This window comes from Vigna umbellata, chromosome 2 (assembly GCF_029865625.1).
Source record: "Vigna umbellata cultivar VRB3 chromosome 2, Vumbellata_1.0, whole genome shotgun sequence".
In the NCBI taxonomy this organism is placed as follows: Eukaryota; Viridiplantae; Streptophyta; class Magnoliopsida; order Fabales; family Fabaceae; genus Vigna; species Vigna umbellata.
The window spans coordinates 3,873,809-3,885,202 of NC_142166.1; the positions used below are offsets into that span (position 1 = coordinate 3,873,809).

The 11,394-nt window shown below is 33.4% G+C and overlaps 2 protein-coding genes across 2 annotated transcripts; one reads left to right on the plus strand and one right to left on the minus strand.

Annotated features, from left to right (window-relative positions):
- The first annotated feature begins 2,935 nt into the window (after positions 1 to 2,935).
- Positions 2,936 to 4,847, plus strand: LOC124824852 (isoflavone 2'-hydroxylase-like). The gene is made up of 2 exons (XM_047297356.2): positions 2,936 to 3,887; positions 3,974 to 4,847. Exons 1-2 carry the CDS (start codon positions 3,516 to 3,518, stop codon positions 4,580 to 4,582), a joined length of 981 nt encoding a protein of 326 aa, XP_047153312.2. The 5' UTR covers positions 2,936 to 3,515; the 3' UTR covers positions 4,583 to 4,847.
- A 683-nt stretch (positions 4,848 to 5,530) lies between these two features.
- LOC124824854 (serine carboxypeptidase-like) lies at positions 5,531 to 8,914 on the minus strand. The gene is made up of 9 exons (XM_088105780.1): positions 8,569 to 8,914; positions 7,681 to 7,849; positions 7,406 to 7,525; positions 6,982 to 7,125; positions 6,731 to 6,881; positions 6,549 to 6,637; positions 6,204 to 6,465; positions 5,847 to 5,980; positions 5,531 to 5,760 (listed from the first exon to the last, which is right to left on the minus strand). The coding sequence occupies exons 1-9, from the start codon at positions 8,892 to 8,894 to the stop codon at positions 5,665 to 5,667; spliced, it is 1,491 nt and encodes a 496-aa protein (XP_087961906.1). The 5' UTR covers positions 8,895 to 8,914; the 3' UTR covers positions 5,531 to 5,664.
- Between the last annotated feature and the right edge of the window lie 2,480 nt (positions 8,915 to 11,394).

Below are 11,394 nucleotides of genomic sequence, written 5' to 3' on the forward strand. Positions count from 1 at the left end.
TCACATTAGTGAAGTCGGCTTCACCGGATTGATGGCTTCTTCATGTACCTCCCAATTTTCTTATTATACACCATTCTTAATGAAATTACAATTGTACCCTCTTCTTCTCCTGTGACCAACTCTTGATGAAATTTGAGGTTCGATAACCAATTCAGGAAATGATTTCCCCTCACCAAAAGACCTGTTAACCTAAACTATTATGGATACCAAGAAATTAAAGTAATAAAAAAATGTTAGGAACCTAAACTCCTCTTTCACGTTAAGCAACTTATCAACACTAATAGACTTGTTCTTAGACATCATTAACAATTTACACAACTTGAAGAAGGAAGAGTTTATTGGTTGCTCTTTTTAGATAAAGCAATTAAAGAGACGTATGAAACGAACCAGTTTCGTTTTGGGTTTGATGCGACTATAATAGACATAGAAGAAACTAAAGTTTTGGTTGATATAGGTTTCAACATTCCAACTTATCATTAGTTTCATTTTCCATACTCATTTTACATATTATTGTACATGTGTCTTGAGGACATGATACACTCATAGTAACGTTAAAAAAAATTATGTGTTGTTTGAAAATAATAAATTTTCGTGTGACATCCGTCAACCAAACAAATCATTTGTAATATATAATAAACAATAGATTTGTATACTCTATTTGCTTTATCTCTTATCTCTTGAATTTTTTTCTTTCTTCTAGATTAAATTTTAAAAGATTTTAATTTTTTTTTCTAATATTAGAAATGATTCACTCTAAAATTGTAAGTATACCGATTTGCAAGTCAAACAATTTATTCATTACAATTTTTTATTATACTATTATATATTTATTATTATACTTTATTGTTATATATAAAGATGAATTTATCTCGTTCATTTAACAAAAATAAATTACTAGTTATAATCAAGTTATTTATGATTGATTACGATCAATATTGAGAATTTATATTCTTTGATATTTTGCCTATCATGTTATGTGAGTAAAAACTACAAAAGAAATAGTATAATATTTGTCATCATTTTGTGTTAAGTTTATTGATCTTCTAAAAGTTTAGAATATATATATATATATATATATATATATATATATATATATATATATATATATATATGAATAATGTACTAGTGTAGAAATGACCTTTAATGTCATTCCTTAGACGTCGGATTACACAATATTCTACGTAAAAAATTGATCGATGACATTTTGGTAAATAAGTTGGCATTGGCGACGTCAGTTCATGGGGGCCCGACGTCTAGACGTCGGTTACAAGGTGCATAACCGACGTCTATACTTTAAACCACGCCAGTTCGTACAATTTGACGACAAAAAGGGAGCGTTAGAATGTGAAAAGTCATTTTTTTTCACCATTTAGACGTCAGATCCCGCCACACCGACGTCTATACTTTAAACTACGTCAGTTCGTACAATTAGATGCCAAAAAGGGAGCGCCAGAATGTGAAAATTCATTTTTTTCGCCATTTAGACGTCGGATCCCACCACACTGACGTCTTGATAGTCATTGAGTCGTCGGTCCCCCTTACATCCGACGCCTAAATGGCCTGATAGGGTAAGTGAAAAGTTTTTTTGGACGTCGGCTCCCCTTACTCTGATGTCTATATACACAACGAATATTAATTTTTAAATCGAATGAACGTCATATTATTGAGGTCCCCGACGTCTAGTCGAGAATAGACGTCGGGCACTGGAGGCACCGACGTCTTGATTCCTGTTAAATCAGAAATCGCGAACCCGTGGTTACGCGCACTTCATCGTCTTCCTCCTCGCCTTTTCTCTTCGCGACATTGCATTTCCAGGTGTGTTTTATCTCTTTTGAACCGTTTAAACTTACTTTTACTCCGATTAAATTAGTCTTTGATTATCTTCCATTTGAACCGATTAAAATGAGTTTTCGTTGTATTTTGGTGCAGTTTTTCTCGTGTCTTTGGGTAGCGTAGTAGCACCTTCTCTCTTTGCTAGTTTTCTCGTAAAAAAAACTTGCATCTTTTAGATCTCTTATAGCATTTCAACCCAAAACTGAACGTGGGTCCTTGCCTAGTTCTCATGTCACCGTATTCTTTTTCGTTGGCGGTTGGAATGGAACTAGGCAAGGACCCATATTTGGTTTTCGGTTGAAATGTCATAAGAGATCCAAAAGACGCAAGTTTTTCTTACGAGGAAACAAGGAAGAAGGTGCTATTACGCTACCCAAAGATACGAGCTATAGTAGACGTCAGTTAATGCCATGTCCAATGTCTATAGTGCCCTTAGACGTCGGTTTTGATGTAATCTGATGTCTTTATAGTCGTTAGACTCTATAAGTCTGACATCTCATTAACGTCACCCATAAAGATGTCAGATCGAAATCTGACGTTAAAAACCTTTAAAATAACGTATGCTTTATGAATGGTTGATTAAAACATTATATATATCAAAATTGAAATATCATGGGAGCATCTTCAAAGCAGATTGAATGCATGAGAGTCGAATATAGCTGTACGGAGGGTGGCTACTTCATTTCCATCATAGCTATCCAGAAGATTAAATTATTACAGAAAGCACAACAATATAGAAATTTGATGTTAGAAATAATTGATTTATAATATTAATATCACTGGGAATTTGTTGGTGTTGACCTATACCATTCAACCATCACAGACCATCACGGTTGACGTTTATAGCTTCATTACCCTCAGCATTTCATGCATAAGATGATTATACTTATATAAACATTCTTTTCTTTTATTGCAAATCATATGAGCACACCAACCAGTCCAGGTCAAACTACTCTCAGATCTCAGCAGCCATATTTTGTCTTGAAAATGAACATCAACAACATATTATAATATATGTTGTCGGCTTCTTCTCATATCACATGCATGCTATATAAAAGCTCATGTCACCTTCTTCATTCATCACTGAATTCAACTGCAGAAGCACACCCACACTTACTTCTCTATATCTTCCATAACAACATCAACCATGGGAGTGCCTTCTTTGCTGTTGCTCTTCTCTTACTTTCTCCTTTCCCTCCTATTCATACTTTTCAGTCTCAAGTTCCTGTTGGGAAGCAGAAGAGTCAGGAATCTGCCACCGGGGCCTTCTCCTCTGCCCATAATAGGAAATCCTCAACCTCATCGAACAACCCATCCACCGCTTCTTTCAACGAACTTCCGAGCATTACGGCAAAGTCATCTCCCTCTGGTTCGGTTCCCGTCTCGCCGTCGTAATCTCTTCACACTCGGCATTCCAAGAATGTTTCACCAAACACGACCTTGCCTTGGCCAACCGGCTTCCCTCTCTCTCCGGAAAATACATTTTCTACGACAACACCACCGTCGGCTCCTGTTCCCACGGTGACCACTGGCGCAACCTCCGCCGCATCACCGCCCTCGACGTTCTCTCCACCCAGCGAGTCCACTCTTTCTCCGGAATCCGAAGCGACGAGACCCGGCGCTTGATTCACAGGCTGGCCAGGAACTCGCGCCAGGGTTTTGCTCGCGTGGAGATAACTTCCATGTTCAACGACTTGACCTACAACAACGTCATGAGGATGATATCCGGGAAGAGGTTTTACGGGGAGGAGACCGACATGAAGAACGTGGAGGAAGCCAGGGAGTTCAGAGAGACCGTGGCGGAGATGCTGCAACTCATGGGCTTGGCTAACAAGGCCGATTACCTGCCTTTCCTGAGGTGGTTCGATTTTCAGAATGTGGAGAAGCGCTTGAAGCGTATCAGCAAGAGGTACGATGCCATCTTAAACAAGATCATCGACGAGAACCGCAGCAACAAGGATAATCGTGAGAACTCCATGATCGGCCATCTCCTGAAACTCCAAGAGACTCAGCCTCAGTATTACACCGATCAGATAATCAAAGGCCTTGCTCTGGTAACGAATTCATCGTTTTACTCTCATAATAATCTCCTAAAGACTCTCTCTTTCATGTGTTAACTCTGTGTGCATTGGTTCAACAGGCGATGCTATTTGGAGGAACGGACTCGTCGACGGGAACTCTGGAGTGGTCGTTGTCGAATTTGTTGAATAAGGCAGAAGTGATGGAGAAGGCGAGAGAGGAGTTGAAGAGAGTGGTGGGGGAAGATCGGTTGTTGAATGAGACAGACCTTCCAAAACTTTGTTATCTTAGGAAAATAATTCTTGAGACACTCAGGTTGTATCCGCCGGCTCCAGTGCTCATACCACACGTTACTTCGGAGGATATAAGTGTGGGAGGATTCGATGTGCCTCGGGACACAGCAGTGATCATCAATGGGTGGGCGATGCAGAGAGATCCTGAGATGTGGGATGAAGCGACATGCTTTAAACCAGAGAGGTTTGATGTTGAAGGAGAAGAGAAAAAGTTGGTGGCATTTGGGATGGGAAGAAGGGCTTGCCCAGGAGAAGCCATGGCCATGCAAAGCGTTAGCTATACTTTGGGTTTGTTGATTCAATGTTTCGATTGGAAACGAGTGAACGATGAAAAAGTTGATATGAGAGAGAATAATTGGATCACTTTGTCAAGGTTAATTCCTCTTCAAGCCATGTGCAAGACCCGCCCGCTCTACGCTCAACTTTCCTCAAATTAGTTCCTTTTTTTTCTTTTTCTTTCCTCAAATTATACTCCATCCTTCCACTCTGCTACTGTCGGTTATCAATTTCCAATAATCTTCAATGTATTTTTTGCTATTCTTATATCAAAACTACAACTTTTATGGTCCAGTCCGGAACTGCTGCTCATCCTCCTATATATGTCCAAATGTAGAACTGGGTCTGCTTATATCATTAAAATTTATAATGATTCGCGTTGCTTATCAAATTCACCATGTAGTAAAAATGTCAAAGAAGTTCTCAAATGTTTTAATCAAAGATTGAATGAATATATTCATGATTGGCCAATGGAAACAGATTAAAGAGCCTCATAGGGGTCTTTATCAAAGAAAAGAAAAACAACTACCTCAGTTGCCATTAAACGTGAAGATCTCCATTTTACGAGGTTTTGCTGTCTCTGTTTCTATAAAAAAATTAGGACCAAATATTGTTTTTAAGTCGTCAATTTACAGTTTTCCTAAATTTCGAAACTTGATTTTTTAATTATTATCATATCTTATTATGTATGACATCTCAAATATTTACTTTCCAAAATATTCGAGACAGGGTGGAAACTCACCAATTGGTAATGGAAACTCCCACTGAGGGCAACAAAAAGCATGCAAGTGAACTGCATAAAAATAGTTTCTAAATTGCCAATATCTAACAGAATTTTCACACTATTCCATTTGAACTGCAATCAAAATCACTAACCTTCCAATATCTTATTTACAGAAATGGTCCAGTTCATTTTGTTGTTTTTAGATTTTCACCACTTTTAAAGTCATCTTACAATGTTGCAGAAGGGTGGTTCTGGCATCATTCACTAAATAAGTCTTATACCAACCAAGTAAGTCTAATGATTTATTGACATTTTTCTTGCTTGAAGCAATTATGAGAATGGTGCACGTTGCAGAAATCATTAGTACGAGTACAGAGTTCAAGAATTGTTTCGAGAAAAATATAAATTCCACCATCCAAATATTATTTATACCCCGAAGTCATTTACACAAAAATGATTTTGATCAGTATTCATGTGTGTTTTGTTTTGGTTTTGACAAGAGTATATAGATTAGTTATCTCATTGTGTGGCCAGTTTCCCTCCCATCCATCTTTTAAGCATCTCAAGTGCAGCTTTTGGTTGATCCATAGGAACCATATGCCCAGCATCATATACCTGTCATGCATGGTATCACATTACAAAGAGTTACCAAATGTAAAATCAACAATGCCTCACTGCTGAACACAGCACTGAACACAAACCTTGAGAAAAGATAGAGGTCCATAGCTGTTCAAAGACCCTGCATCTACACCATCAACAACAAATTTCACTGTAGGAGATGTTCCAAACGCCTTTTGGCCTGACCACTGCATTGCATGAACCCACCTTGAGTTTCCTGCAAAATCAGAATCACATAAAAAACTCATACATAACTTTTCAACACTAACAAAATGAGAAATGTCAGCAACACTCTTATGAACTCATCCTCTATTGTTGAGTATTGTTTATGGAAAAACACCTGAGTTTGTGGGATTCATTTGTAATTTTTAATTAGAAAAAATACATCAGTAGTAGCACTCTTCAAACAAACATGTTCCAGATGAATGAATTAGGCTCACCTAACCAGTTGCATATGAGATCTTTTTCCCCTGCATACACAAGCACCTTGATTCCATCCTCAAGAAGAGCAGGAATCCCCACTTCCAGATTTTTCATCCAATCTTGAATCATGGCATCGTACACTGCTGAACTGCATGAAACAAACTCCGAGTTAACCGGCACACCTAAAGCACTCTTCACTTTCTGCAGGTTTAGCAGCGTCTCCAAGTTGCTGAAATCATAGCACAGATCCCCCACACACTTCTTTCTGATGTCATAGTACTGCAATTTGCATATCAGAAGATACAGTGAGCAAACCGAACTGAGTAGGAAATAAAAGGCACTTTTCTTTCATGATTACTCACGTTAATGTCCCCGGCAATAGACAATATACTTGAGAAAATTTTATAACAAATATTCAATGCATTATCACAACTTGTTCCACCTTGAGTTTCTGAAAAATCAAACACAAAGTTAAACTATAAGTTAAAAAAAAGGTAGGTGTGTGCGTGTAAGAAAAAGGGGAGAAGAATTCAAGAGGTTGTACGGCAAGTTTTAGCAGCTTGTTCACAAACAGGAATTGACTTGGTTATATCATCATGTTCAGCCTCTGAGATAATTCCATTATCTAATGCAAAGTCTGGGTATGCTGGGAATTGAACTGCAGGATTTGTTAACCCATTACCAATTGCAAAACCCTGTTGTTGCATCAAATGAATCAACACAAAAAATAAAACAAGATAATTAGTAATTAATTAATCAACACAAAAATAAATTGTATGATGAACAGTGCAAGACCTTGAGGTTTATATGAATTCCTTGATTTCCTTTGTTTCCTTGGTTAACCCGGGATGCAAGAGCAGGAATATAGTGTCCAGCATATGATTCACCAGTGATATAGAAGTCATTCTTAATGAACTCAGGATGTGCCTTGAAAAACTCCTGTCATTATAATAAAATTGGTTTAGCAGATCTTATTCATACACAGCAGGAATATCTTTTATTCAGAATTGACAGAATTTAAATACAGTTCCACGTATGTTCCCAAGGTTACTTTTTAATCAGATTCATGCAAATAAAAAGTATTCGTATTAAAAAAATAATATTAAGTTATTAAAGTGGAAAAGTTAATTTTAATTAAAATGATCATTACAAGTACTTATAAAACTGCAGCTAAGTTGATGAATGGGGACAAAAAGGAACTTTATGTTAACTTTTTTACCTGCAAGAAGTTATATAAATCATTGCTAACGCCAGTTTCATCATGACGAATGTCAGCTTGATCAGAAGTGTAACTAAACCCTGTACCAGTAGGTTGGTCAACAAATAAAATATTTGATGCCTGCAAAATGAGAAAACTATGGTAAAAACTGGTGTAACAACTACAGGTTATCTCTAATCTAATAAATTTCACCAATTTTTTGACCATGTGTTTTATGGTTGAACTACTCATGGCACACTTTGAGTGAAAGAAAGAAACTTAGAAATTGATCACACCTGATCCCAACCATAATCATTCCATAAAAGAGACAAATTATTGGCAATATGAAAAGGGCCATTCTCATAAAACAAAGCCAATTCACTGCCACACCCTGGCCCTCCAGTTAGCCATATCACAACTGGGTCATCCTTTCTGTTCCTTGACTCAAAGAAAAAGTAGAACATCCTGCATTTCATAGCAGAAAAAAAAAATCATGATCGAACATATATACATCAACATATATACAAGGATAAAATTCAGTTTAAATAGTTGAATAAAACACACAACTTCAATTATTTAAACCATTTTCAAACCAATAATGGATCCGTGCTGAGAAAAAACTATTGGAAGTGTCCAAACTCAGGATAAATACAATAATTTGATCATTATTACTTAGTATAATGATATTTCAAGTCAATAGAAATATGTGGTCAGAATTGAACTCACAAGTTCGAAGTATCCAAAATTCAAGGATGAAGACAATTAATAAAAGAAACTTGTAAAACGCGTCTGATATATAATAATGACATAATATCGTGTATATGACGATTTTAAAATTTAATCACAGGCATATTACTTGCAGAACAATTCATTATTCCTTAAGATCTATACTTTAATTGAATATTTAACAAAATAACACACTAACAGTAGTAGCAGCTAGTTGGAAAAGAATAAAGTGCTGCAACAACAGTTGACCTTTTTACTTAATCATTACATCAGAAAGAGTTCTTTTTTGCTGCAACTTGCAAAAAAAGAACCTTGACTCATCACTCTCAAAGCCTCTCTCTCATTGGAATGATGAGAAAATGATAGGAGTAACTATGTTACATGAGAAGGATGCATATATATGGATATGTATATGTGTGTGTGTATATATATATATATATATACGTGTATAAATTTACCTTGCAGCTTTGGAACTGGGAAGTGAATAGTAACCTGCATGGTGACCAAGGTCTTGAATAGAAGGTCCAGAATCAGCGAAAAAAGAGAACTTCTTCTCCACGATCTTCCCAGAAACAAAAGCTTGACTGTCACCTTGGAGAATGTTTACTGGGTCCTTTGGGGACAGGTTGAAGCTTCTTATGAGCGTTTGTGCTGGTGATTGATATGAGTTTTCAAGGTGATGGGTGAGACGAGAAGTTGCATAGGAAGAAGAAAGCGATGCGAAGAAAAGCAGAACAAGAGACACAGACACTTGTGAGAGGGTTAACGTTGGTGATGGAGCCATGTTGTGTGAGTTTGTGGAAACTGTTTCCCAATGGTTTTGAATTTATAGTGTTCACGCAAAGCGAAGGGCTCCACCACTTTTCACCATTTAGTGTTTCCGAATATCTTAACGTAGATTTCCTTTATTGTAATCATACCCAGAAATTGTATTTTTGGAAATAGGAATTAAATTAACAAAATTGATTCATGGCTATTAAAATGTATATATGATTAGTAGAAATAAATCATATCAAAATGGTAATCATGATCCGTCATGAATAATGTCTTTTTAAGGATAATGGATATTAGTATTTCTAAATTGTTGTTTAAAAGATTTTATTGAAAGTATAACACCTTTTTTATTTATTGAAAATGTTCATTTTATTTTTTTGTTTCTTCATCACAATAATATATATAAGTTAAATAAAAAAATAAAGTATAAGTAATATTAATTTGAACTTGAAAATAACACAGCTAAAAATAAAAATATTAAAAACAATAATTTAATTTAACATTGAAATTATATATACTTTTTTTTACTAAATTTAATATCACTGTTAATTTTAATATTTGTTCAAATGAGTTAATGTGCTATTCACAACCATAGTTCTTAGAAAATAGATAGTTATTAGAAAATAGATGTTGATCTCATTTAAAAAGTGACAACGTAGTGTTTCTAAACCACGTAAAAATCAAAAATTAGTTTCACAATAAATAGATAATCGAGCAACCTATAACGATGTTATTTTAGTGTTCAATTCAATTGTATATATATCATTTTTAACTAAATTTAAATAATCTTACACTAGTTAGTTTATGTGTTTCGTGATATCACTATTCTATATTTATTAAATATTTACTTCTTATTTTTGGTATATATTAATTCGTTTATTGACTTGTATTTTAACTTTTGTTGATATACGTCATTTGGCTTTTGATAATGTTGTTTAATTTTTTTAATAAGTTAAAAGTATGCTAATTAATAAATTTATCGGCAAACCTTATCATAATCACACACTCTAATTAAAGCATTCAATTAATTAATACTTTAATAACCAATAAATACAAAATACTAGTAAATGCTGCAGATTTTCGTGGCACAAAAAGTTAGTATATTTTTGTGCATAAATTTTTTGTATTCTCTGTATAATTATTCTAGCAGTTCCATAATATTCTATATATGATCCACTTCGTCACAGTATATAATGGCTGGTTATTTTTCAAAACTAGAAGACTTTTTATTTACCAATAAAATTGGAAATGATTTTTATTTTTAAATCAAACATTGTTTTTGTTTTGTTTTGTATAAATAAAAAACTATTTAATTCTGTTGGAGTAGAATATATTTTAGTTAAAAATAATTAAATAACTATTTTTCGTTTATTATTTAAGTCATTCAACTTAGTGATAAATCAAGTGAATTTAACTGTGTTTTTTATGCTTCTTGAAGAATAAATTAATTTAATTTAGTTTTGATATATTATGTATAAAAAATTGATAAAAACACAATTGTATTTCACATAACTAGTAAAAATAAAGTTAGACTTATCTGCATTTTGATCCTTGGGAAATTGTCATTGTGTGAATTTTATCATTTGGATTCTAATTGTGCTAATTAAATCTTTTAAGTACAGTAAATGTGAGATTTTATTCTCTTCGGTTCCAAATGGTTAAATATCATAAATGGTATGAATTTAATCTTCCTAAAACATCATTAATTAATAGCAGAGTTTAGCTCACCATGAAAATAGAAGAAAAAAATATCTTCCGAAAAAGAACATTGATAAAAGACTATCCACTTAAAAAAATAAGCAAAATAAATTTAAAATTATTTGTAATAACTTAAAAATTGTAAAAGGATATATTTGTTTTTCTTCCTTTACATCCACCTAACCTATATTAAGAATAAAAATATAATAAAATATAAAATATTATGTGAATTTGCCGATTTTGATTAATTTGTAATTTAATTTGCCATTATTTTATTTAAGAAAACCGTTATATTGGATAAAGAGAGATGAAGGGACACTATTTTAAATTATTATTTAATTTTGATTATGAGAATGGTTAACAAGATTGTCCATGTTAAGTTAATACTGTTTTCATTAAATAATATGGATAAATAGTTTAATACTTGGCTGACTTTGACATGAAATTGAAACTCTTTTATTTTGTAAATTTTAATATATTTTTGTATTTAAACTTAAAATTAAATTAATGTATTTCTTTTAATTTAATGGTGTTAATTGTTTTTAACATCTTAAATAGTATTTTTGATTAATATTAAAGTAATAATAGTTAAACTGTTTAAATAACTCAAATATAAATTTAAAAGATGTAATTGACTTAAAATGAATATATTCATTATTTAAGCTTGTGACCAGTTTAAAACATAAATAAATTTCATATTAAAATTAAAGTTAAAAACTAAAAAATATGTTTAACTTTAAATAATATTTTGAGTCATAATATGAAATATATTAATTTATATTATTATTATTACATTATAAAATAAACGTGTT

What these genes read in the sequence shown, in the direction of transcription:
- LOC124824852 (XM_047297356.2), top strand. Translation starts at nt 3,516, where the DNA reads ATGTTCAACGACTTGACCTACAACAACGTCATGAGGATGATATCCGGG. An exon ending in TAATCAAAGGCCTTGCTCTG is followed by an intron (nt 3,888 to 3,973) that starts GTAACGAATTCA and finishes TTGGTTCAACAG; the next exon opens with GCGATGCTATTTGGAGGAAC.
- LOC124824854 (XM_088105780.1), bottom strand. Translation starts at nt 8,894, where the DNA reads ATGGCTCCATCACCAACGTTAACCCTCTCACAAGTGTCTGTGTCTCTT. An exon ending in GAATTCATATAAACCTCAAG is followed by an intron (nt 6,882 to 6,981) that starts GTCTTGCACTGT and finishes ATGCAACAACAG; the next exon opens with GGTTTTGCAATTGGTAATGG. An exon ending in CTATTGCCGGGGACATTAAC is followed by an intron (nt 6,466 to 6,548) that starts GTGAGTAATCAT and finishes TGCAAATTGCAG; the next exon opens with TACTATGACATCAGAAAGAA.